This window comes from Salmo trutta, chromosome 16, assembly GCF_901001165.1.
Source record: "Salmo trutta chromosome 16, fSalTru1.1, whole genome shotgun sequence".
Taxonomy (NCBI): domain Eukaryota; kingdom Metazoa; phylum Chordata; class Actinopteri; order Salmoniformes; family Salmonidae; genus Salmo; species Salmo trutta.
This window is the reverse complement of record NC_042972.1, coordinates 29,465,478-29,492,349: the sequence shown is the minus strand read 5'-3', so window position 1 is coordinate 29,492,349 and position 26,872 is coordinate 29,465,478. Positions and strand designations below refer to the sequence as shown.

Sequence of the window (26,872 nt, the reverse complement as noted above, 5' to 3'; positions counted from 1 at the left end):
TAAATTGAAGACCAAACGCAGATTAGCTGAATCAGGTGTGTTGGAGCTGGGCTAGAACAAAAGCCAGCACACACAGCCAGTTGACCATCTTTGAGGTACATACAAACATGTTGGCGTGACGATACACACCACTAATACATTTAGGGGAAAGGGGATACCTAGTCAGTTGCACAACTGAATGCATTCAACCGAAATGTGTCTTCCCCATTTAACTCAACCACTCTGAATCAGAGAGGTGCGGGGGGCTGCCTTAATCCACGTCTTTGGCCTCATATAGCTCGGGAATACACTTTGGTTGAACCAAAAGGCATCACATGGAGTTCTGAGAGGGGTAAACCTGCCTCTTCATTTGTGTAGCACTGAGAACAGAACACATAGGTACAAATGAATGCAAGCCTTGTACTTTCGAGCCATGGCACACATGGAGATATTAAGTGCTTTGCAATCGTGAAGCATTTTTTGGTCTGAAAGAACAGACGTTTACTGAATGGCTACATGTTTTTCTCTACTACAGTGCCTTCAGAAAGTATTCAAGCCCCTTGACCTATTCCACATTGTGTTGAGTTACAGCTCAAATTCAAAATGGATTTAAAAAAAAGTTATCTACACACAATACCCTATAATGACACAGTGAAAACATGCTTTTAGAAATGATTGAAAATGTATTGAAAATGAAACAGAGAAATATCTAATTAATAAAAAAAGTCTTCACACACCTGAGTCAATACTTCATAGAGACACATTTGGCATCTTTCTGAGTAAGTCTCTAAGAGCTTTCCATACCTGGATTGTGCAACATTTTCCCATTATTCTTTTCAAAATTCTTCAAGCTCTATCAAATTGGTTGTTGATCATTGCTAGACAACCATTTTCAGGTCTTGACATAGATTTTCAAGCAGATTTAAGTCAAAACTTTAACTCTGCCAGTCAGGAACATTCACCATCTTCTTGGTAAGCAACTCCAGGATAGATTTGGCCTTGTGTTGTAGGTTAGTGTCCTGCTGAAAGGTGAATTCATCTCTCAGTGTCTGGTAGAAAGCAGACTGAAGCAGATTTTCCTCTAGGATTTTGCCTGTGCTTAGCTCCATTCTGTTTATTTATTATCGTGAAAATCTCCTCAGTCTTTAATGATGACAAGCATACCCACAGGATGATGTAGCCACCACTATGCTTGAAAATATGGAGTGGTCATCAGTAATGTGTTGTATTGGATTTGCCCCAAACATAACACTTTGTATTCAGGAGAAAAAGTTGATCGCTTTATCATTTTTGTTTTGCAATATTACTTTAGTGCCTTGTTGCAAACAGGAATTATGTTTTAGAATATGTTGTATTCTATACAGGCTTCCTTATTTTCACTCTGTCAATTAGGATAGTAATGTGGAGTAACTACAATGTTGATCCATCCTCACTTTTCTCCTATCACAGCCAATAAACTCTAATTGATTTAAAGTCACCACTGGCCTCATGGTGAAATCCCTGAGTGGTTTCCTTCCTCTCCGGCAACTGAGTTAGGAAGGACTGGGTGTATTGATCTTTGTAGTGACTGGGTCTATTGATAGACCATCCAAGGTGTAATTAATTACTTCACCATGCTCAAAGGGATATTCAATGTGTGCTTTTTTCTTTTTACCCATCTACCAATAGGTGACCTTCTTTGTGAAGCATTGGAAAACCTCCCTGGTCTTTGTGGTTGAATTTCACTGCTCGTCTGAGGGACATTACAGATAATTGTGTGTTGGGCACAGAGATGAGGGAGTCATTCAAAAATCATGTGAGCCAATATCATTTGGTATGTGGTATGTCATTTTTACTCTTGAACTTATTTAGGCTTGCCATAACAAAGGGGTTGAATACTTATTGACTCAAGACATTTCAGCTGTTTTAATTCATTTGTAAACATTTTGAAAAACATTCCACTTTGACATTATGGGGTATTGTGTGTAGGCCAGCGACAAATTAAATCTACATTTAATTCATTTTAAATTCAGGCTGTAACACATCAAAGTGTGCCTTTTCTGAAGGCACTGTACATTGCTAAATGACCATACCATATATTATTATTATTAACCATAAACCTGGTTGTGTGTACAGGCTGAACCATCCTGTGCTGCATGTGTCATGGGTAATGTGGAAAAAGTCAAGGCGTGTGAATACTTTCTGAAGGCGCTGTAGTTAGGCATGTCCATTAGGACAACCATGAGGACTCATTGTTCTGTAGAGCTCAAGGTCACCGTGTGGGTGCATCAGGAGTAAACACTCCATCCTATTGTCACCTTGATCTGTACGACTGAAAGAGATCCAACTGAACACACTTCACTACAGAGAGTAGTACTGCACTGAGCTCTTTATCTGCCATACTAGAACAACCTGTGATAGACTATAGACCAACAACCATTGGATATTATTAAATGTTTAGAAAATATGTTTCTATAAGGTATTGATTGATTCTTCATAGGAGAAGAGAGGAGAGGAATGGAGAGGCGTGGAGGCATACTTAGTCTCTATGAGGATGTCTCCGTTGGTGGGGTCCAGGACTGCGTTACAGATGAGCTCCTGGGTTACAGGGATAGACTTGTTCATAGACACACACAAGTCAGACAGGTAGTCCAGGAACCTGGAACACACAGATCATTCAATGGACAAAGACGTTCACATGTACACAAAAACAAACACACCTTTCTATAGACCTATGATCAGTCTCCAATAAAAAATTCCCCAAAAGCTTAACTTGACCACAATTAAATGACAGGAGAAAAAATACCATCTGACCTTAAGCAGCTTACAATACACTCCACAGTGTTTTACTCACTTGATGTCTTCAATTAAATTACATAGAAAACATTAATATATCTGGCTAGAAAGAGCATACAGACCGATATCAAGACATGCAAATTAACACACTAAAATCTGTACCAAAAACATGTACTGCACACACAAACATGTGAGCATGCACAGTGATCACATACAATACCGGTCAAAAGGGTTTCTTTATTTCTACATTGTAGAATAACAGTGAAGACATCAAAACTATGAAATAACACATATGGAATCATGTAGTAAGCAAAAAAATAAGTGTTCAATATTTTATATTTGAGATTCTGACTTGATGACAGCTCAGCACACTCTTGGCATTCACTCAACCAGCTTCACCTGGAATGTTTTTCTAACAGTCTTGAAGGAGTTCCCACATATGCTGAGCACTTGTTGGCTGCTTTTCCTTCACTCTGCAAGAGTCCAACTCATCCCAAACCACCTCAATTGGGTTGAGGTCGGGTGATTGTGAAGGCCAGGTCATCTGATGTAACACTCTCCTTCTTCAAACCAAATCAAATTTTATTTGTCACATACACATGGTTAGCAGACGTTAATGCGAGTGTAGCGAAATGCTTGTGCTTCTAGTTTCGACCATGCAGTAATATCTAACAAGTAGCCTAACCTAACAATTTCACAACTACCTTATACACACAAGTGTAAAGGAATGAATAAGAATATGTACATTTTACATTTACATTTTAGTCATTTAGCAGACGCTCTTATCCATCATTCATGCATTTTTTTTTTTGTACTGCTGCCAACATACTGACTCAACTCAAGCCACTTTAATAATGGAACATAAAAATATATGAATGAGTGATGGCCGAACGGCATAGGCAAGATGCAGTAGATGGTAGAGAGTACAGTATATACATATGAGATGAGTAATGTAGGGTATGTAAACATTATATAAAGTGGCATTGTTTAAAGTGGCTAGTGATACATTTATTACATCAAGATGACAAGATGCAGTAGATGGTATAGAGTACAGTACATACGTATGAGATGAGTAATGTAGGGTATGTAAACATTATATAAAGTAGCATTGTTTAAAGTGGCTAGTGATACATTTATTACATCAATTTTTCCATTATTAAAGTGGCTTGAGTTGAGTCAGTATTTTGGCAGCAGCCACTCAATGTTAGTGATGGCTGTTTAACAGTCTGATGGCCTTGAGAAAGAAGCTGTTTTTCAGTCTCTCGGTCCCAGCTTTGATGCACCTGTACTGACCTCGCCTTCTGGATGATAGCGGGGTGAACAGGCAGTGGCTCGGTTGGTTGTTGTCCTTGAAAATCTTTTTGGCTTTCCTGTGACATCGGGTGGTGTAGGTGTCCTGGAGGGCAGGTAGTTTTCCCCCGGTGATGCGTTGTGCAGACCTCCCTACCCTCTGGAGAGCCTTACGGTTGTGGGCAGAGCAGTTGCCGTACCAGGCGGTGATACAGCCCGACAGGATGCTCTCGATTGTGCATCTGTAAAAGTTTGTGAGTGTTTTTAGTGACAAGCCAAATTTCTTCAGCCTCCTGAGGTTGAAGAGGCGCTGCTGCGCCTTCTTCACCACGCTGCCTGTGTGGGTGGACCATTTCAGTTTGTCCATGATGTGTACGCCGAGGAACTTAAAACTTTCCACCCTCTCCACTACTATCCTGTCGATGTGGATAGGGGGATGCTCCCTCTGCTGTTTCCTGACGTCCACGATCATCTCCTTTGTTTTGTTGACATTGAGTGTGAGGTTATTTTCCTGACACCACACTCCGAGGGCCCTCACCTCCTCCCTGTAGGCCGTCTCGTTGTTGTTGGTAATCAATTCTACCACTGTGGTGTCGTCTGCAAACTTTATGATTGAGTTGGAGGCGTGCATGGCCACGCAGTCATGGGAGAACAGGGAGTACAGGAGAGGGCTGAGAACACACCCTTCTGGGGCCCCAGCGTTGAGGATCAGCGGGTGGAGATGTTGTTACCTACCCTCACCACCTGGGGGCGGCCCGTCAGGAAGTCCAGAATCCAGTTGCACAGGGCGGGGTCGAGACCCAGGGTCTCGAGCTTAATGACGAGTTTGGAGGGTACTATGGTGTTAAATGCTGAGCTGTAGTCGATGAACAGCATTCTTACATAGGTATTCCTCTTGTCCAGATGGGTTAAGGCAGTGTGCAGTGTGATTACGATAGCGTCGTCTGTGGACCTATTGGGGCGGTAAGCAAATAGGAGTGTCAGGTAGGGTGGAGGTGATATGGTCCTTGACTAGTCTCTCAAAGCACTTCATGATGACAGAAGTGAGTGCTACGGGGCGGTAGTCATTTAGCTCAGTTACCTTAGCTTTCTTGGGAACAGGAACAATGGTGGCCCTCTTGAAGCATGTGGGAACAGCAGACTGGGATAAGGATTGATTGAATATATCCGTAAACACACCAGCTAGCTGGTCTGCGCATGCTCTGAGGACGTGGCTGGGGATGCCTTCTGGGCCTGCTGCCTTGCGAGGGTTAACATGTTTAAATGTTTTACTCACGTTGGCTGCAGTGAAGGAGAGCCCGCAGGTTTTGGTAGCGGGCCGTGTCAGTGGCACTGTATTGTCATCAAAGCGAGCAAAGAAGTTTTTTAGTTTGTCTGGGAGCAAGACATCGTGGTCCGCGACGGGGCTGGTTTTTCTTTTGTAGTCTGTGATTGACTGCAGATCCTGCCACATACCTCTCGTGTCTGAGCCGTTGAATTGCGACTCTACTTTGTCTATACTGTCGCTTAGCTTGTTTGATTGCCTTGCGGAGGGAATAGCTACACTGTTTGTTATTTGGTCATGTTTCCGGTCACCTTGCCCTGATTAAAAGCAGTGGTTCGCACTTTCAGTTTTGCGCGAATGCTGCCATCAATCCACGGTTTCTGGTTGGGGAATGTTTTAATAGACGCTGTTGGTACAACATCACCGATGCACTTGCTAATAAACTCGCTCACCGAATCAGCGTATTCATCATTGTTGTTGTTCGAAGCTATGCGGAACATATCCCAGTCCACGTGATCAAAGCAATCTTGAAGCGTAGAATCCGATTGGTCGGACCAGCGTTGATCTCGGGAGCAGTGCGCGATGTGAGCGGTGCGCGATGTGTCCGCCTGCCCCTTCTGCGGCGCTGTTGCATTGGGTCGCCGGCTGGGATCCGATCCATTGTCCTGGGTGGTGGACCAAACAGAGGATCCGCTTCGGGAAAGTCGTATTCCTGGTCAAAATGTTGGTGAGTTGACGTTGCTCTTATATCCAATAATTCCTCCCGACTGTATTTAATAAAACCTAAGATTTCCTGGGGTAACAATGTAAGAAATAACACATAAAAAACTAAATACTGCATAGTTTCCTAGGAACGCGAAGCGAGGCGGCCATCTCTGTCGGCGCCGGATGTTAGCCTTTACACAGCCTGGAGGTGTGTTAGGTCATTTTCGTGTTGAAAAACGAACGATAGTCCCATTAAGGGCAAACCAGAAGGGATGGTGTAACGCCGCAGAATGCTGTGGTAGCCATGTTGGTTAAGTGTGCCTTGAATTCACAAAGACACGGCTGTTGGAACCAAAAATCTCAAATTTGGTCTCATCAGACTAAAGGACAGATTTCACCAGTCTAATGTCCATTGCTCGTATTTCTTGGCCCAAGCAACTCTCTTCTTATTATTGGTGTCCTCTAGTAGTGGTTTCTTTACAGCAATTCGACTATGAAGGCCTGATTCACACAGTCTCCTCTGAACAGTTGATGTTGAGATGTGTCTGTTACTTGAACTCTGTGAAGCATTTATTTGGGCTGCAATTTCTGAGACTGGTAACTCTAATGAACTCTGCAGCAGAGGTAACTCTGGGTCTTTCTTTCCTGTGGCGGTCCTCATGAGAGTCAGTTTCATCATAGAGCTTGATGGTTTTTGTGACTGCACTTGAAGAAACTTTCAAAGTTCTGGAAATGTTCTGCATTGACTGACCTTCATGTCTTAAAGTAATGATGGACTGTCATTTCTCTTTGCTTATTTGAGCTGTTCTTGCCATAATATGGACTTGGTCTTTTACCAAATAGAGCTATCTTCTATATACCACCCCTACCTTGTCACAATACAACTGATTGGCTCACACGCATTTAAGAAGGAAATAAATTCCACAAATTAATTTTTAAAAAGGCACATCTGTTAATTGAATGCATTCCAGGTGACTACCTCATGAAACTGGTTGAGAGAACGCCAAGAGTGTGCAAAGCTATCATCAAAGCAAAGGGTGGCTATTTTGAAGAATCTCAAATATATTTTGATTTAACGCTTTTTTGTTTACTACATGATTCCATATTCGTTATTTCACAGTGTTGATGGCTTCACTATTATTCTACAATGTAGAATATAGTAAAAATAAAGATATAACGTTGAATGAATAGGTGTGTCCAAACTATTGACCGGTACTGTACACACACACACACACACACACACACACACACACACACACACACACACACACACACACCTGGGCTCCCGGTTCTTCCTGACGAGGCTGACGAAGGTGTCTATCTCTGCAGCAGTGATGTGCTTCTCCAGCAGCTTGCGGTTGTTGTGGAGCAGGGCTGTGATAGTGTCCTCAGCTAGAACATCATAACCGATCTGCTTCTGCATGAAGCGAAACTGCTTGGCTATGTACTCCTATTGGACAAACACAGCCCCTGATCTTAGTCAAACATTATCCCAACATTGGGATTGTGGTCCTGTGTGGCTCAGTTAGTAAGCGCATGGCACTAGCAACGCTAGGGGTTGTGGGTCGGATTTCTGCTGGGGCCAACCATACAAAAATCTATGCACTCAATGGATAAAAGTGTCTACTAAATAGCAAATGTTACATTGATGCCATGCTATTGAATGAGGTCAAATAAATAATTGTGAATCAGGTCAATCAAATAATGTAAACTATGTTGAATGGTTAGCCACTTTGATTTAGAGTTTTAATGACAATGTGTTCATAGTGTGATCCAGCTTGCTACTAGTTCACTAAGACTATGCGGCAGGTAGCCTTGTGGTTAGAGCATTGGGCCAGTAACCGAAAGGTTGCTGGATCGAATCCCCGAGCTGACAAGGTAAAAATCTGTCGTTCTGCCCCTGAGTAAGGCCCTGTTCCTTCAACAACAATTAATTTAATGTAAGTAATTTCTTAGTATTCATTGGAAGATCAAATCTAAGATTCCCCACGTAAAATCCACAGATTACCTTACAATTCTCCCATGAGTAATTTCCCAATTTTCCTGGAATTGTTCAACTGGACTGACCAGTGTAACGTCCTTAGACTACAGAGAGAATGACAGTCCCTGCTAATGGAGACAGTATTAGTGTGGCAGTATCAAAGGCCTACAGCATTCATCTGAGACAGAGAACAGAGCCTTTCCACAGACATCAGGCAGCCTTCCTCCTTCAGCTGAATTCAGCCACCATTCCAACAATTACACAGTATGTGAAAGTGGGAGCAGAGAGACATCCTTCTGTGTCTGTCTGAGTGTATATGGACAATGCAAGTTATTTCTCTAGGAGTGCGATCGTGTGTGTGTGTATGTCAGAGCGGGGGTGCGTGTCTTGCACCCTGGGAGGGAGGGCTGGGGTAGTTGAACGTTTGATGAAGGCAGAATGTGAGTATAGTTGACACACTGACTGAACACCACATTCAATTACAGCTCTCTATGAATGGCATGGTCTTTACATTAAAGGGAGACTTCAGGATTTTGGGCAGTGAAGCAGTTTATTTACAGTTAAAGTCGGAAGTTTACATACACTTAGGTTGGAGTCATTACAACTCGTTTTTCAACCACGCCACAAATTTCTTGTTGACAAACTATAGTTTTGGCTAGTCGGTTAGGACATCTACTTTGCGCATGAAACAAATAATTTTTCCAACAATTGTTTGCAGACAGATTATTTCACTTATAATTCACTGCATCACAATTCCAGTGGGTCAGAAGTTTACATACACTAAGTTGACTGTGCCTTTAAACAGCTTGGAAAATTCCAGAAAATGATGTCATGGCTGTAGAAGCTTCTGATAGGTTAATTGACATCAGTTGAGTCAATTGGAGGTGTACCTGTGGATGTATTTCAAGGCCTACCTTCAAACTTTGCTTGACATCATGGGAAAATCAAAAGAAACAGCCAAGACCTCAGAAAAAAGCACGTTCTGTCTCCTAGAGATGAACGTACTTTAGTGCGAAAAGTGCAAATCAATCCCAGAACAGCAGCAAAGGACCTTGTGAAGATGCTGGAGGAAACAGCTACAAAAGTATCTATATCCACAGTAAATCAAGTCCTATATCGATTTAACCTGAAAGGCCGCTCAGCAAGGAAGAAGCCACTGCTCCAAAACCGCCATAAAAAAAACAGTCTACGGTTTGCAACTGGACATGGGGACAAAGATAGTACTTTTTGGAGAAATGTCCTCTGGTCTGATGAAACAAACATAGAACCGTTTGGCCATAATGACCATTGTTATGTTCGGAGGAAAAAGGGGGAGGCTTGCAAGCCGAAAAACACCATCCCAACCGTAAAGCATGGGGTTGGCAGCATCATGTTGTGGGGGTGCTTTGCTGCAGGAGGGACTGGTGCACTTCACAAAATAGATGGCATCACGAGGAAGGAAAAATTATGTGGATATATTGAAGCAACAACTCAAGACATCAGTCAGGAAGTTAAAGCTTGGTTGCAAATGGGTCTTCCAAATGGACAATGACCCCAAGCGTACTTCCAAAGTTGTGGCAAAATAGCTTAAGGACAACAAAGTCAAGGTATTGGAGAGGCCATCACAAGCCCTGACCTCAAGCCTATAGAAATAGTGGGCAGAACTGAAAAAGTGTGTGCGGGCAAGGAGGCCTAAAAAACCTGACTCGGTTACACCAGCTCTGTCAGGAGGTATGGGCTAAAATTCACCCAACTTATTGTGGGAAGCTTGTGGAAGGCTCCCTGAAACATTTGACCCAAGTTAAACAATTTAAAGGCAATGCTACCAAATACTAATTGAGTGTATGTAAACTTCTGACCCACCGGGAACGTGATGAAAGAAATAAAAGCTTAAATAAATCATTCTCCCTACTATTATTCTGACATTTCACATTCTTAAAATAAAGTGGTGATCCTAACTGACCTAAGACAGGGAATTGTTACTAGGATTAAATGTCAGGAATTGTGGAAAAACTGAGTTGAAATGTATTTGGCTAAGGTGTATGTAAACTTCCGACTTCAACTGTATTTCCCCAGAGTCCGATTAACTCGTGGACACAGTCTTTATGTCTCTGCGTGCAGTTTGAAGGAAGTTGCTAACTAGTGTTAGTGTAATTAAAAAACCAGGGTTTGCCCATCGACTGGAAGTCTATGGTGACTGCTAGCAGGACACCCCTTCAAATTAGTGGATTCAGCTATTTCAGCCACACCCGTTGCTGACAGGTGTATAAAATAGAGCACACAGCCATGCAATTTCCTTACACAAACATTGGCAGTAGATTAGTCTTACTGAAGAGCTCAGTGACTTTCAACGTTGCACTGTCATAGGATGCCCCCGGTCCAACAAGTCAGTTCGTCAAATTTTTGCCCTACTAGAGCTGCCCCGGTCAACTGTAAGTGCTGTTATTGTGAAACCGCACACAAGCCTAAGATCACCATGTGCAATGCCAAGCGTTGTCTGGAGTGGTGTAGAACTCGCCACCATTGGACTCTGAAGCAGTGGAAACACGTTCTCTGGAGTGATGAATCGCACTTCACCATCTGGCAGTCCGACCCGACGAATCTGAGTTTGGCGAATGGCAGGACAACGCTACCTGCCCCAATGCATAGTGCCAACTGTAAAGTTTGGTGGAGGAGGAATAATGGTCTGGGGCTGTTTTCATGGTTCTGCCTAGGCCCCTTAGTTCCAGTGAAGGGAAATCTTAATGTTACAGCATACAGTGACATTGTAGACCATTCTGTGCTTCCAACTTTACGGCAACAGTTTGGGGGAAGGCACTTCCCCGTTTCAGCATGACAATGCGCCCGTGCACAAAGCAAGGTCCATACAGAAATGGTTTGTCGAGATTGGTGTGGAAGAACTTGACTGGCCTGCACAGAGCCCTTACATCAACCCCATCGAACACCTTTGGGATGAATTGGAACGCCGACTGCGAGCCAGGCCTAATTGCCAAACATCAGTGCCCAACCTCACTAATGCTCGTGGCTGAATGGAAGCAAGTCCCCGCAGCAATGTTCCAACATCTAGTGGAAAGCCTAACCAGAAGAGTGGAGGCTGTTATAGCAGCAAAGGAGGACCACCTCCATATTAATGCCCATGATGTTGGAATGAGTGTCCACATACTTTTGGTCATGTAGTGTAGCATAGATTTCTTGTCATTGCGCTAATGCTAGTTAGCATCGGCTTGTGAAACTACCTCTAACTTCCTTCATACTGGATGCAGAGACCATAAGTTGATCTTACTCTGGGGAAGTAGATACGTTTTTTTTGCCAAACTCCCAAAGTATCCCTTGAAGTGCCATCAGACAGTATTTAGGCTAATTGCATAAGTGCTGTGGCTTGATCTATAGGCTATGGGTTAAGACTCGGTCTGCTGGAACACTGCCCAGAACAGCATGTGAAAACAACCCCTATTCCCTTCCTTTACTGGAGCCTGTTAGGGTCTGCAGGCCTAAAGAAACCAGATACTGTAGGTGTATAGAAGCCAAATGGTGATGACTCCACCTAGACCTCCAATGAACTAAGGGGAACTTCGATCATATTCCTTAACCTCATCTAGTATCTTCAGATCAGCAAACATTGAAAGGGTTGGGGTTAGGTTAAGGGGCTAAGGTTGGGGGTAGTGGTTATTTTGTGACCAGACCAGTCATGTGACCTGTCATATGGGTCCTTGTGTGGCTTTAGAAGGATCAGACTAGTAGGCCTTGACCGTTACCACGTTGCTGTACCTGGTTCTTGCGGTAGTCCTGTTGAGAGTGGCGTAACACGCGGTAACACAGGCGACAGATGTGTCTGAAGGGTGTGTGGCGCTGGTCGGCCAGCTCCTCCAATCGCAGCATGGGCCCGTCCCCGCTGTCTGTGAATGGAGCCTGCAGCAACTTGAAGATCTGAACACAAAATTCCATCAGGATGATGTTACATCAGGTTAAGAAAATGTATTTGTTGAAAAAATGTTTGGTGAAGGATGACAAAGTTCGTTATATAAGTTAATAGTAGACAAAGGAGCTTGCTCCAAAATGTATCCACATTGAAAAGGAATCAAGTAACCGTCCTGAGCCTTTATTCACCCCTTCAGTCTGTGGAAGTTCTGGTTGTCCCTAATGAATGACATGGTCCTCTACCTGTTTGAGGATGTTCTGTTCCCTCATGAGTTTCTGTCTCTCTCTGTTGGGCTTGTTGACCATGATCTCCAGGACATCCTGGCCATTGTTGGGGATGTCCACCACGAAGAACACCAGGTCCTCCAGAAGCTTGGTTACCGCCCTGAACGACACACAGGAATAGGAAGTCACACACAGGAAGAGGCACAACCGTAAATATCCAGAGTTCAGCTAATTATATTTGAGATTTAGAATCCTTAATGTTGATACCAAGAGTTCCAAGGACATTACATTCCAGTAAGGGTTTGGTGCCAACATTGAAGAGGTAAAGAATGCAGAGAGCACCAAAATTACTGCCATGTACCTTCTCTCATTTTGAGTGATGGTGCCCTTCTCCAGTTTGCCTGCGATGGAGGCCAACACTTTACTGGCATCGTTGGCAAAGTCCAGGTCTCTGACTTCGGCGGGCGAAACAGGTACGATGGCAAAAGCCTCTTTGTCTTCTTTCAGTGCAGACGTGCCAATCTTAAAATAACAGTGATGCGCAAATTAGAATTGTAAAATGTAATTATTTCTCATAAGTAAACTCACAAATAGAATAGTATTCAATAGTGCACCTGGTCATCAGATCAATTGTCTATCTAAACTATTATAAGGGTATTATTATATTATTGAGTAATGTTTTCAGTTGGACTGATTATCTGGGACAGACCAATCATAATGTACAGGAGTTAAAGATTGGGTTAGACAGACTACTGGTAAGGTCTCACAAACTGGCTAGTCTTAATGGCTGGCTGAGCGGTCACTCACGCGTAGCATGACAGGTTTCTCCTCCTCCTTGTCGATGGGGTGGTTGGTGCTGTGGACCCATGTGTTGGTGCATAGGTGTCTGAGCCTCACGTACGAGTTCCTGAGCGCACACACACACACACACACACACACACACACACACACACACACACACACACTATTGTGAATCCAGAATGAATAATGAAGTATTTATTGGGCAAGGCCCACTCTAGAACATACCAAACAGTGGAATGGAAGTGTGCCTCTGATTAAATACATCTCATCTGATGCATTCCAGTACAGAGAGGGAGATCATAATAATAGTGGTTACTGTAATCCAAACACAACATCTTATAGTATCTCACGTGTATAAAACTCAACCACACACTTGAGTAGGTACTGTAGCCTATATAGTAAGTAAGGAACAGGGCCAGGGCCTGCAGTAAGTCAGTCTAGAGTAGGGTTTCACATTTTGGAGAATATTTAGAGGTGGAAACTTTTCATGGGAATTAACGGGAATATATGGGAATTAACGGGAATATATGCAAATGTATATTAATACCTTTAATTTTAGATGTTTTTTTGCATTGGATATATTTACCATATGTCATGACGTTGGCCTGTGGGTAAGGTTTATGACCCCCCCCCCCATAAATACCTTTCTCCCTTCCCCTCTCTTACTGACCCTACTGAAGGACTGCTGTCCTGTTAAATATAGAGAGTCTGGGAACATCAAACAAATGGGGAAAGGAACCATATTTTGGTAATAAAACCAGTTGGAAATATGCTTGATAACGTAATGAGTATGGATGTCAGTTCATTGTTATCTGTGACATTATGACTGATGACAGGACGACATAAACTGTACATGGGAAAGTATACACCCTCTAGTTATCAAAGTCACATGGAATTGTTATGCAATTGAAATGTTTGATATTGAAATTGTTTGTTAGGAGATTAAATGTAATTTTAGCTTCCAAATGAGAGATTTGGGTTTTCATAAGGAAAGTGCCCTGCTTGATCAGTGGCCCACCCCTGTGAAGAGGAGGGGTTATAAACGATGAAACACATCCTTCCCCCCTCTCCACTATATAAGCCTTTGACGAAAAGATAACCAGGTAGTTCCAGTACGTGAGGTCTGCAGCCTCTACGTTAGAAGGACACAGGTCAAGAACAGAACTAAGCCAACCTTGGCGTGAGCTATGGTATGAACTGGTATGAACTTTGAGCTTATTCACTACAGAAGTGATACTTCCTAGCTGTTGAGTTAGCAGCGGCCGCTGTAGACGGGGGCTAGGAAAGGACGGACGACGGATCCAGTCTAACAAACAGACGAAGATACCACCGCGTATCTAATTTACCACCAGAGACATTGTTCCGAGTACAGGAAGATCTGTTGGCCAACCCGGCCAGCATCTACGACCAATCTACCGAAGCGCAGCTCAGAGTAAATATTTATTGCATTTTCCTTTTCCAAATGGGCGGTAATTTAGAATGCATAAGATAATGTATTTACGATAGCATAGCTGCTGTTTGTGGTTCCTAAGTCTTCCCGCTCTTTCATTCAAGCCCAACCCCCTTTCCTTTGTGTAACCAGGTTCCGTCCACCGGGACGTTTTCTGTATGACATCATTGGTATTCTGTGTATTTGTAATTCTGTGTGATTAGTTAGGTATTTAGTAAATAAATAATTAAACCCAATTTTGTATTGCTGATTCAACTTGTTAGCCAGGGTTCGTGAAGATAACCAAGAATTTACAACTTTCATTATGAGACTAAAAATAGGTTATGGGTTAATATTGACTGCTATCGATGTAAAATATTACTAAGTATTTTAAGAGTTTATTCGGAAGATAACAGCTCTATAAACGTTCTTCCGTGGTGCCCCGACTTTCTAGTTAATTACATTTACATGATTAGATTAATCAGGTAATATTAATTACAGAGAAATCATTTTATAAGTTAGCATGTCATATCACTTAATCCGGCATAGCCAAAGACACGACAGTACATAGGGTCCGACCTTTTCGTTTGCGCCTCGGACACCAACACCACCCGCTGGTGGGGGGGTCCCGAGACACAAAGGGGGGGAATAGTAGCCCAGACCCATGATGAGCCTCATCGAGGCCGGTGGGGGGGGGTCGAGACTACGGATAACACCGTACGAGGCCGCCAGAGCATAAATCAAATCTAGTTGTAAACTCCCCTATAAGAACAGTGAGGAGCAGACAGGCCCCTAGACGGGGATTATCTTAGAACACATCTAAGATAGTACTGAGGTGTACCACACTAGTCCAATGGACTTGTCCACCTCCAAAACAAATGGCAACAATAATCATTCCTTGCCATGTGTAGGTTCAACTACAATACAACTAGTAATATGCTCCAATCATGTGTTCCGGTAGATAATATTTCAGAATAAATCGGTAGGACAACTGGACCCCTTGAATACCAGTACCAATACCACAGTCAGTCCAGCAACACTCAGTTAGAGGATTAGTAACCTCACAAGTTAAATTGCTATTGATAATAGCGACATAGGAGTCACTCAGAGTGCAACACGGGGAAGGGAATCTCCATTGCACTCTTCCAATGGTTAACACATGCCACTAATAAATAGAACCCTCCGTTCAGGAGAAAAGTTATTAGAAGTCATGAACCATGATCACACCACGTATGACTGGTCCAATACTTAAAGAGTACTTCCGTCGTGAGGTTAGCTCCTCCGTGGATAACATAGCTATGAAATAGACTTCATACCTACCGCCACTACAATAGTGGAAGACACAGTGACTTGTAGAAAAACTACTACAGACTCCCTTGACACCAATTCTGACTGACCTCCAGGCATTGACCTGAAAATTACCTGACGACGTCAGACTCATTCTGAACAAGTTGTAATCTGCCAGGATACTTGGTTTTCTTCCCTTGACATGCGCGATTGTGTAAGCATAAACGCACATGCACAACGGAACATCCAATTAGGATTTATGCTAGGATCACTTCAGGGTCCAAGCAAAATACCAGCCTTAGTAAAGTTGAACATTTACTTCTAGGCCTTTGACTCTACAGCACTCACCAGTTTTCTAACCAGAAGTACATAGGTCATCCCTGTAGACTGCCCAAAACTAGTGCCTTACAGCTGTAGACTTATCATATAGTTGTCAACTTAGGATAGTACCCTAAGCGCCACCCCGCAAATTCGGAAATCCCTAAATATGACATTAGACAATGCCATGATAGGGTCATTTTGCCAAGACCATGGACGTAGATAGAATACAGTCCAATTAGATGATTAAGGTGGCATAACTATATTTTGTTTTGTTTATGCTTTCATTCATTTTGTTTCATTTTCTTTGGCACATAGAAAGTGATAAAGCCATATGCAACTCCCCCATACAACCATCAGTTAGTGCCACAACGCCGCTCATTTGGGGGGAAATGTAATGATATATTTCATGAGTGTGTGTGCGTTGTTAACATCTGCCTAAGTTACTGCCCAGATATTCCAGTCTGGACGACCAGACGACGGGTCCGGAACGGCGAACCCAATCCGCACATCCGCTGCCGAGTCATGGAACGGACTTCTTCATTTGCAGAGACCCTACCCGGGTCGACCACCAGAGGGGGGACTGCAATAGCAACCCCCAACTGGACATCTGCTGCCCACCCTTGGAGCAGACTTCTTCATTTGCAGACACCCTACCCAGGTCGACCGCCAGATGGGGACCACAACGATGATCCACAACCAGGACAACCCACGTTCATTTTTATGTTGGTTTATAACATGCAGGTTAATCGCAAGATTGAACCCAACATGGGGGGACTGTCTTGACGTTGGCCTGTGGGTAAGGTTTATAACCCCCCCATAAATACCTTTCTCCCTTCCCCTCTCTTACTGACCCTACTGAAGGACTGCTATGCTGTTAAATATAGAGAGTCTGGGAACATCAAACAAATGGGGAAAGGAACCATATTTTGGTAATAAAACCAGTTGGAAATATGCTTTGGAACGTAATGAGTATGGATGTCAGTTCAGTTGTCATCTGAGACATTATGACTGATGACAGGACGACATAAACTGTACCTGGGAAAGTATCCACCCTCTAGTTATCAGAGTCACATGGAATTGTTATGCAATTGAAATGTTTGATATTGAAATTGTTTGTTAGGAGATTAAATGTAATTTTAGCTTCCAAATGAGAGAATTGGGTTTTCATAAGGAAAGTGCCCTGCTTGATCAGTGGCCCACCCCTGTGAAGAGACAGGGGTTATAAACGATGAAACACATCCTTCCCCCTCTCCACTATATAAGCCTTTGACGAAAAGATAACCGTTGTTCCAGTACGTGAGGTCTGCAGCCTCTACGTTAGAAGGACACACATGTCAAGTACAGAACTAAGCCAACCTCGGCGTGAGCTTTGGTGGCGAATGGTATGAACTTTGAGCTTATTCACTAGAGAAGTGATACTTCCTAGCCGTTGAGTTAGCAGCGGCCGCTGTAGACGTGGGCTAGGAAAGGACGGACGACGGATCCAGTCTAACAGACAGACGAAGATACCACCACGTATCCAATTTACCACCAGAGACATTCTTCCGAGGACAGGAAGATCTGTTGGCCAACCCGGCCAGCATCTACGACCAATCTACCGAAGCGCAGCTCAGAGTAAATATTTATTGCATTTTCCTTTTCCAAATGGGCGGTAATTTAGAATGCATAAGATAATGTATTTACGATAGCATAGCTGCTGTTTGTTTGTTCCTAAGTCTTCCCGCCCTTTCATTCAAGCCCAACCCCCTTTCCTTTGTGTAACCAGCCGTCATATCTGTTCCGTCCACCGGGACGTTTTCTGTATGACATCATATGTATTCTGTGTATTTGTAATTCTGTGTGATTAGTTAGGTATTTAGTAAATAAATAATTAAACCTAATTTTGTATTGCTGATTCAACTTCTTAGCCAGGGTTCGTGAAGATAGCCAAGAATTTACAACTTTCATTATGAGACTGAAAAAAAGATAAGGGTTAATATTGACTGCTATCGATGTAAAATATTACTAAGTATTTTAAGAGTTTATTCGGAAGATAACGGCTCTATAAACGTTCTTCCGTGGTGACCCGACTTTCTAGTTAATTACATTTACATGATTAGCTTAATCAGGTAATATTAATTACAGAGAAAGAATTTTATAGGTTAGCATGTCATATCACTTAATCCGGCATAGCCAAAGACACGACAAATATCACATGGAGACAGAAACATAAACCTTTTACCTTATCATAAGTAGACAATTACAAATTATTAAATCCTTCCAATAGAAAAAAAACGAACAATTTAGTTACGAATTGAACTTCAATTAAATGAGTTGCCTCTTCACATGGGATGATTTCACTGAACAACAAAAGAAAGGGAATATTGAACGATCCCCACTCATCCATCGCATCTCCGAAAAACCTTTTCAACATACGTAAGATGATAGTCCGGAAACGAAAGCTTTGGTGGTCTTCCTCTCAGGCTTCCATGTCTTCTCCCTGGACCTCCAATGTCCACCTCTTGAACATCAGACTCTGAGGCCTCATCTTCACTGTCACTTTCCAACCTTGTTGAGGATGGCTTGTTGTCAGGCTCAAAAAGACTCAAATTTGCCCGTATGGCAACCAATCTTTCAACCCTTGTATTGGTCAGCCTGTTGCGTGCTTTGGTGTGTGTTCCCAAACAAGGACCAGTTGCGCTCTGAGGCGGCTGATGTTGGTGGGATTTGGAGGATGATGGAGGCAACAGGGGAAAGAGCCTCAGATCCACAAAGTCCCTTCCACCAAGCGGCTGATGAGATATGTTGGCACAACTGCCATATTGCATCTCCATCCCAAAACCCTTACTTGGAAGTGTACTTCACCAGACTGCCAAGAACCTTGCCCTCATCCAGGCCAAGATGGCGAGACACGGTAGTGATGAGACCATAGGCCTTGTTGATCTCTGCACCAGACAGGATGCTCTTGCCAGCATACTTGGGGTCCAACATGTACGCTTCAGCGTGTATGGGCTTCAGGCAGAAGTCTTCACGCTTTTTGATGCATTTCAGAACTGCAGTTTCCTCTGCTTGGAAGTGAAGTGGGCAGGGCAGTAGGGATTCCTTCTCTTGCATCTGCAAGCAGAGTCTGAACATCAGACAGGATGGCATTGTCTCCCTCAATCCGTGCAATGGCTACTGCTATAGCTTTCAGGAGTTTCAGGCTGCTTACCACTCTCTCCCAAAATACTTCATCCAGGAGGATCCTCTTGATGGGGCTGTCCATATCAGCAGACTGTGATATGGCCATTTCTTGGAGAGACTCCTTTCCCTCCAGGAGACTGTCAAACATGATGACAACACAACTCCATCGGTGGTTGCTGGGCAGCTTCAATGTGGTGCTCTTATTCTTCTCACTTTGCTTTGTGAGGTAGATTGCTGCTATAACTTGATGACCCTTCACATACCTAACTATTTCCTTAGCTCTCTTGTAGAGTGTATCCATTGTTTTCAGTGCCACGATGTCCTTGAAGAGCAGATTCAATGCATGAGCAGCACAGCCAATGGGTGTGATGTGAGGGTAGGACTCCTCCACTTGAGACCAAGCAACCTTCATGTTCGCAGCATTGTCTGTCACCAGTGCAAATATCTTCTGTGGTCCAAGGTCATTGATGGCTGCCTTCATCTCATCTGCAATGTAGTGACCGGTGTGTCTGTTGTCCCTTGTGTCTGGGCTCTTCTAGAATACTGGTTGAGTGGTGGAGATGATGTAGTTAATTATTCCTTGCCCATGAACATTCGACCACCCATCAGAGATGATTGCAATACAGTCTGCTTTCTCTATGAATTGCTTGACCTTCACTTGAACTCTGCATCCAGCAAATGAGTAGATAAAGGATGTCTGGTTGGAGGGGTGTATGCTGGGCGAAGAAAATTCAGAAATCTGTGAGCATCAGAGGTGAACCAGTTGCATACACAGCTCGAGCAAGACATTCATCAGCATTTCTCTGACTACATTCCTCCATTGAGTAAAAAAAACGTCTGATTCCAGGAGGACCATGAGCTGTTGCTATCGATAACGTGTCTGATTCATGATTTTCACCTCGAATAGAAGTAGAGGGACTTTTGTCAGAGGTTGCTTGTTGTGAGCGCTGAGGGAACTTTATGCAGTTGGCCAAATGATTCTGCATCTTTGTTGCATTCTTCATGATTTGGCACGGTATTTGTAAATGTACACAGCTTTTCCTTCTACATTAGCTGCAGTGAAATGTCTCCACACATCAGATAGTGCCTGTGGCATTTTCCTGTAAAGATTAGAAAATAATGAGTAAAAAAACAACAAAAATACAATTCCATGTACAGATAAATAGTTAAACAGTTAGATTAAACAACTCCTTTGTAGGATAATTGTTTTAAAATGAAACATGTATGGAAACAGGTGAATTAACACTCCTCAGTTAGCAGGCTCAAGCAAGCGAAAACCCACATGGTAGCAAAAATTAACTAGCAGAAATTGTTAACAAGTTAGAAATGATTTAAACACACTTTGCTGTAGGCTACTATTTTACTAGTTAACAAGAAATGATGCATGTCATAAAATATATTCACCCCACCAAGTATTGTAATCAAAACTTACCAGAAAGCATGTAGTCCTTGGCTCAGACAGTGTAGTAGTGTGGGCTCAATAGTATCTCATTAGTGTGCAATATCTTGAGAATCAGCTGTACATGTGATGGAAGAATGCACTGTGCATGCAGAGGGTTGCGATTCCATTGAATTGGGGATAGTTTAACCAAAATATGCCACAAGACCTAAAATTGCCTTACGTGTATCCCACAAAAAAGGTTCACTGTTATAAGCTAACTTTTTTGATGAATTTAAGCAAAATTCCCCAAATTCCCAGGCCCAACTTTCCATGGAAAATTCCCGGAAAAATTCCAGACATTTTCTGACCCTTTGCAACCCTAGTCTAGAGTCAGTCTAGTCTGTGGGAATTATCTTTTTGTCCTCCATCACAGTCAACAGATTATATCCTTCCACCCTCACAACCAGCATGCCAGTTACACTGGTTACTGGAAGTCAAAGCTTCCCTACTGTACATTCAGCTAGGGAGAAAAAAAACGACAGACCGACTCACACACGTACACACTATTGCTCACACATGTCCTATGTCAATTTATACTGAAGCCTAACCATAACCATGTCCACTCACCCTTTACACTGAAAGTAATAACAGGTGTCTTAACTTCTATGGACTACGTGGGACGCTAGCGTCCCACCTGCGGGACACAGCCAGTGAAATATCAGGGCGGCAAATTCAAAAACAACAAAATGTCATAATTCAACTTTCTCAAACATACAACTATTTTACACCATTTTAAAGATACACTTCTCCTTGATGTAACCACATTGTCCGATTTCAAAAAGGCTTTACAGCGAAAGCAAAACATTAGATTATGTTAGGAGAGTACATAGACAAAAATAATCACAGCCATTTTCCAAGCAAGGACATGTGTCAATAAAACCCAAAACACAGCTAAATGAAGCACTAACCTTTGACGATCTTCATCAGATGACACTCCTAGGACATTATGTTACACAATACATGTATGTTTTGTTCGATAATGTTCATATTTATATTCAAAAACAGCATTTTACATTGGCGCGTGATGTTCAGAAAATGTATTCCCACCAAAACGTCCGGTGAATGTGCACATCAATTTACAAAAATACTCATCATAAACGTTGACAAAATATATAACAATTATTTAAAGAATTATAGATAGACTACCCCTGGATGCAACCGCTGTGTCAGATTTTAAAATAGCTTTACAGAGAAAGCACATTTTTCAATATTCTGAGTACATAGCTCAGCCATCACGGCGAGCTATTCAAACACCCGCCAAGTTCGAGGCAACCTAAACTCAGAATTAGTATTAGAAATATTATCTTACCTTTGCTGATCTTCATCAGAATGCACTCCCAGGACTGCTACTTCCACAATAAATATTTATATTTATGTACAAATACCTCCGTTTTGTTCGTGTGTACAGATCACTTATCCAAAAGGCATAACGCGCGAGCGCGGAACGAGAGAAGAAAAGTCAAAATGTTCCATTACCGTACTTAGAAGCATGTCAAACGCTGTTTAAAATCAATCTTTATGGTATTTTGTAACGTAAAACTGCAATAATATTCCAACCGGACAATAGGATATTCATTGAAGAAGAGAAAGAAGGAACGGCGTGCTCGCGTGACCGCGCATATCCAATCCCTTTGTTGCCAGGCAGACCACTCAGTAACTTAACTCCTATTATCTGCCCAGTGACAGGAAAATAATCAAACCACTTTCTGAAGGCTGTTGACAGCCAATGGAAGCCTTAGGAAGTGCAACGTCACCCCACAGACACTGTAGTTTCGATAGAGAATCAAAAGAAGAACTACAATTCTCAGACTTTTCACTTCCTGCTTGGATTTTTCTCAGGTTTTTGCCTGCCATATGAGTTCTGTTATACTCACAGACACCATTCAAACAGTTTTAGAAACTTCAGAGTGTTTTCTATCCAAATCTACTAATAATATGCATATTCTAGTTTCTGGGCCAGAGTAGTAACCTGTTTAAATTGGGTACGTTTTTCATCCGGCCGTGAAAATACTGCCCCCTAGCCCAGACAGGTTAATAGGGGAAATTTCACTTGAATTCAACTAAATGTGGTTGATGACAAACAAATACCACACATATGTAATCTAAAGATTATTAGTGTGTGTATGTGTCTCTCTCCTTTTCCAGTGGGAGGAACATGACTGGTTACATTTCATATTGCAACATGTTCCTTAGAATCTGATCTGCGTCAACAGTGCGTCAACCTACTGTAGTCACTACGTCTTCTGGGGGACTTTCCAGAGATACAGTCATCTTTCCAGACATCCAGACTTTATAGCTACTCTAGCACTATCTATCTCAATAGACAACCACGTATACCAGGGTGGGGTCAATTCCGATTTAAGTCAGACAATTCAGGAAGTGATTTGAATTTAAAATAAAAACAAATTTAAAAACTTCGGAAAGAATAGTGTCTTCTTTGCAGTTTATTGAGAAGTCATTGAAAATAAAAGCTTTTTCTTTTTTCAATTATTGAATTGGAATTTTAGTTTACTTCCTGAATTGACTGACTTCAATTCAAATTGACCCCAACCCTGACATAGCCTGGTCACTCACCCCTCTCCCTGCATATGACAAGTTCCATCACACAACAATACAGGATGTCATCTAAAGATGCATTTTAAATTGACACATTCTCATGGACGTAGTAAAAAGTTACTTTCTAGAAAAATTGCTAATTCCTATAGAAGTATTATGAGTAATGGAGTCTTTTTGCACAATGCAGTGGCCCTAGTCCTATCTGGGTACCAGGGAGTCCCCCCCTCTCATAGTGGTAAGGTCCAGCTCAAAGTCCTACCTGGGTACTAGGGAGTCACCCCCTCTCAGAGTGGTTGGGTCCAGCTCAAAAATGGAGGAGATGTCGTTGCCATCAGGGACAGACACCAGGGTGTACATGACCTTCTCCTGGGGGTTCCTGAGGCGGGCGCGGAGGTCCACCTGCTCAGAGTCCAGCTGGAGACACAACATGACAACAAAACAGTCTCATCAGATCACTACAGAGACATAACAAAACAGTCATCAGATCACTAGAGAGACATAACAGTCATCAGATCACTAGAGAGACATAACAGTCCTCAGATCACTAGAGAGACATCATAACCGTCATCAGATCACTAGAGAGACATCATAACAGTCATCAGATCACTAGAGAGACATAACAGTCATCAGATCACTAGAGAGACATCATAACAGTCATCAGATCACTAGAGACATCATAACAGTCATCAGATCACTAGAGAGACATCATAAAGAAGTCCACCAAAAACTGTGAAATCTTCATCCCTAACTACAACGTTTTCAGACAAGATAGAACGACCAAAGGGGGCGGTGTTGCAATCTACTGCAGAGATAGCTTGCAGAGTTCTGTCCTGCTATCCAGGTCTGTACCCAAACAATTTGAACTTCTACTTTTAAAAATCCACCTCTCCAAAAACAAGTCTCTCACCGTTGCCGCCTGCTATAGACCCCCCTCGGCCCCTAGCTGTGCTCTGGACACCATATGTGAACTGATTGCCCCCCATCTATCTTCAGAGCTCGTGCTACTAGGCGACATAAACTGGGACATGCTTAACACCCCAGCCATTCTACAATCCAAGCTTGATGCCCTCAATCTCACACAAATTATTAATGAACCCACCAGGTACAACCCCAAAGCCGCAAACACTGGCACCCTCATAGATATCATCCTAACCAATGTGCCCTCTAATTACACCTCTGCTGTTTTCAACCAAGATCTCAGCGATCACTGCCTCATTGCCTGCACCCGTAATGGGTCAGCGGTCAAACGACCTCCACTCATCACTGTCAAACGCTCCCTGAAACATTTCAACGAGCAAGCCTTTCTAATCGACCTGGCCCTGGTATCCTGGAAGGATATTGACCTCATCCCGTCAGTAGAGGATGCCTGGTTATTTTTTAAAAATGCCTTCCTCTCCATCTTAAATAAGCATGCCCCTTTCAAGAAATTTAGAACCAGGAACAGATATAGCCCTTGGTTCTCCCCAGACCTGACTGCCCTTAACCAACACAAAAATATCTTGTGGCGTTCTGCATTAGCATCGAACTGCCCCCGCGATATGCAACTTTTTAGGGAAGTTAGAAACCAATACACACAGGCAGTTAGAAACGCCAAGGCTAGCTTTTTCAAACAGAAATTTGCTTCGTGCAACTCCAACTCTAAAAAGTTCTGGGACATTGTAAAGTCCATGGAGAATAAGAACACCTCCTCCCAACTGCCCACTGCACTGAGGATAGGAAACTCTGTCACCACCGATAAGCCCACTATAATTGAGAATTTCAATAAGCATTTTTCTACGGCTGGCCATGCTTTCCACCTAACTACCCCTACTGCATTCAACAGCACTGCACCCCCCACAGCTACTCGCCCAAGCCTCCCCCATTTCTCCTTCTCCCAAATCCATTCAGCTGATGTTCTGAAAGAGCTGCAAAATCTGGACCCCTACAAATCAGCTGGGCTTGACAATCTGGACCCTTTCTTTCTAAAATTATCTGCCGAAATTATTGCAACCCACTATTACTAGCCTGTTCAACCTCTCTTTCGTGTCGTCTGAGATTCCCATAGATTGGAAAGCAGCTGCTGTCATCCCCCTCTTCAAAGGAGGTGACACTCTTGACCCAAATTGCTACAGACCTATATCCATCCTACCCTGCCTTTCTAAGGTCTTCGAAAGCCAAGTCAACAAACAGATTACCGACTATTTTGAATCCCACCGCACCCTCTCCGCTATGCAATCTGGTTTCAGAGCTGGTCATGGGTGCACCTCAGCCACGCTCAAGGTCCTAAACGACATCGTAACCGCCATCGATAAGAAACATTACTGTGCTGCCGTATTCATTGACCTGGCCAAAGCTTTTGACTCTGTTAATCACCACATCCTCATCGGCAGACTTAGTAGCCTTGGTTTCTCAAACGATTGCGTCGCCTGGTTCACCAACTACTTCTCTGACAGAGTTCAGTGTGTCAAATCGGAGGGCCTACTGTCTGGACCTCTGGCAGTCTCTATGGGGGTACCACAGGGTTCAATTCTTGGGCCAACTCTTTTCTCTGTATACATAAATGATGTCGCTCTTGCTGCTGGTGAATCTCTGATCCACCTCTACGCAGACGACACCATTCTGTATACTTCTGGTCCTTCTTTGGACACTGTGTTAACAACCCTCCAGACGAGCTTCAATGCCATTCAACTCTCCTTCCGTGGTCTCCAACTGCTCCTAAACACAAGTAAAACTAAATGCATGCTCTTCAACCGATCGCTGCCTGCACCTGCCCGCCCATCCAGCATAACTTCTCTGGACGGTTCTAACTTAGAATTTGTGGACAACTACAAATACCTAGGTGTCTGGTTAGACTGTAAACTCTCCTTCCAGACTCACATCAATCATCTCCAATCCAAAGTGAAATCTAGAATTGGCTTCCTATTTCGCAACAAAGCATCCTTCACTCATGCTGCCAAACATACCCTCGTAAAACTGACCATCCTACCAATCCTCGACTTCGGCGATGTCATTTACAAAATAGCCTCCAATACCCTACTCAACAAGCTGGATGCAGTCTATCACAGTGCCATCCGTTTTGTCACCAAAGCCCCATATACAACCCACCACTGCGACCTGTATGCTCTCGTTGGCTGGCCTTCACTTCATCATCGTCGCCAAACACATTGGCTCCAGGTCATCTACAAGACCCTGCTAGGTAAAGTCCCCCCTTATCTCCGCTCACTGGTCACCATAGCAGCACCCACCTGTAGCACGCGCTCCAGCAGGTATATCTCTCTGGTCACCCCTAAAGCCAACTCCTCCTTTGGTCGTCTCTCCTTCCAGTTCTCAGCTGCCAATGATTGGAACGAACTACAAAAATCTCTAAAACTGGAAACACTTATCTCCCTCACTAGCTTTAAGCACCAGCTGTCAGAGCAGCTCACAGATCTCTGCACCTGTACATAGCCCATCTTTAATTGAGCCCAAACTACTACCTTTTCCCCTACTGTATTTATTTATTTTATTTATTTTGCTCCTTTGCACCATATTATTTATATTTTAACTTTTAACTTTCTTCAAACTACAAATCTACCATTCCAGTGTTTTTTCTTGCCATACTTTATTTACTTTGCCACCATGGCATTTTTTTGCCTTTACCTCCATTATCTCACATCATTTGCTCACATTGTATATAGTCTTATTTTTTTCTACTGCATCATTGATTGTATGTTGTTTTACTCCATGTGTAACTCTGTGTTTTTGTATGTTGTCGAACTGCTTTGCTTTATCTTGGCCAGG

General features: G+C 42.9%; 1 protein-coding gene across 6 annotated transcripts in view; it reads right to left on the bottom strand.

Moving 5' to 3' along the window:
* LOC115150503 (inositol 1,4,5-trisphosphate receptor type 1) overlaps positions 1-26,872 on the bottom strand; it is a 169,048-nt gene that overhangs the window by 102,145 nt on the left and 40,031 nt on the right. For all 6 annotated transcript variants that reach the window (XM_029693870.1, XM_029693871.1, XM_029693873.1 and 3 more), the window contains 7 exons: positions 23,373-23,527; positions 12,924-13,023; positions 12,478-12,638; positions 12,135-12,276; positions 11,742-11,900; positions 7,291-7,463; positions 2,498-2,617 (listed from right to left, as the gene is read on the bottom strand). In XM_029693870.1, the coding sequence (XP_029549730.1) occupies positions 2,498-2,617; positions 7,291-7,463; positions 11,742-11,900; positions 12,135-12,276; positions 12,478-12,638; positions 12,924-13,023; positions 23,373-23,527 (1,010 nt within the window). The remainder of the gene's footprint in view (positions 1-2,497; positions 2,618-7,290; positions 7,464-11,741; positions 11,901-12,134; positions 12,277-12,477; positions 12,639-12,923; positions 13,024-23,372; positions 23,528-26,872) is intronic.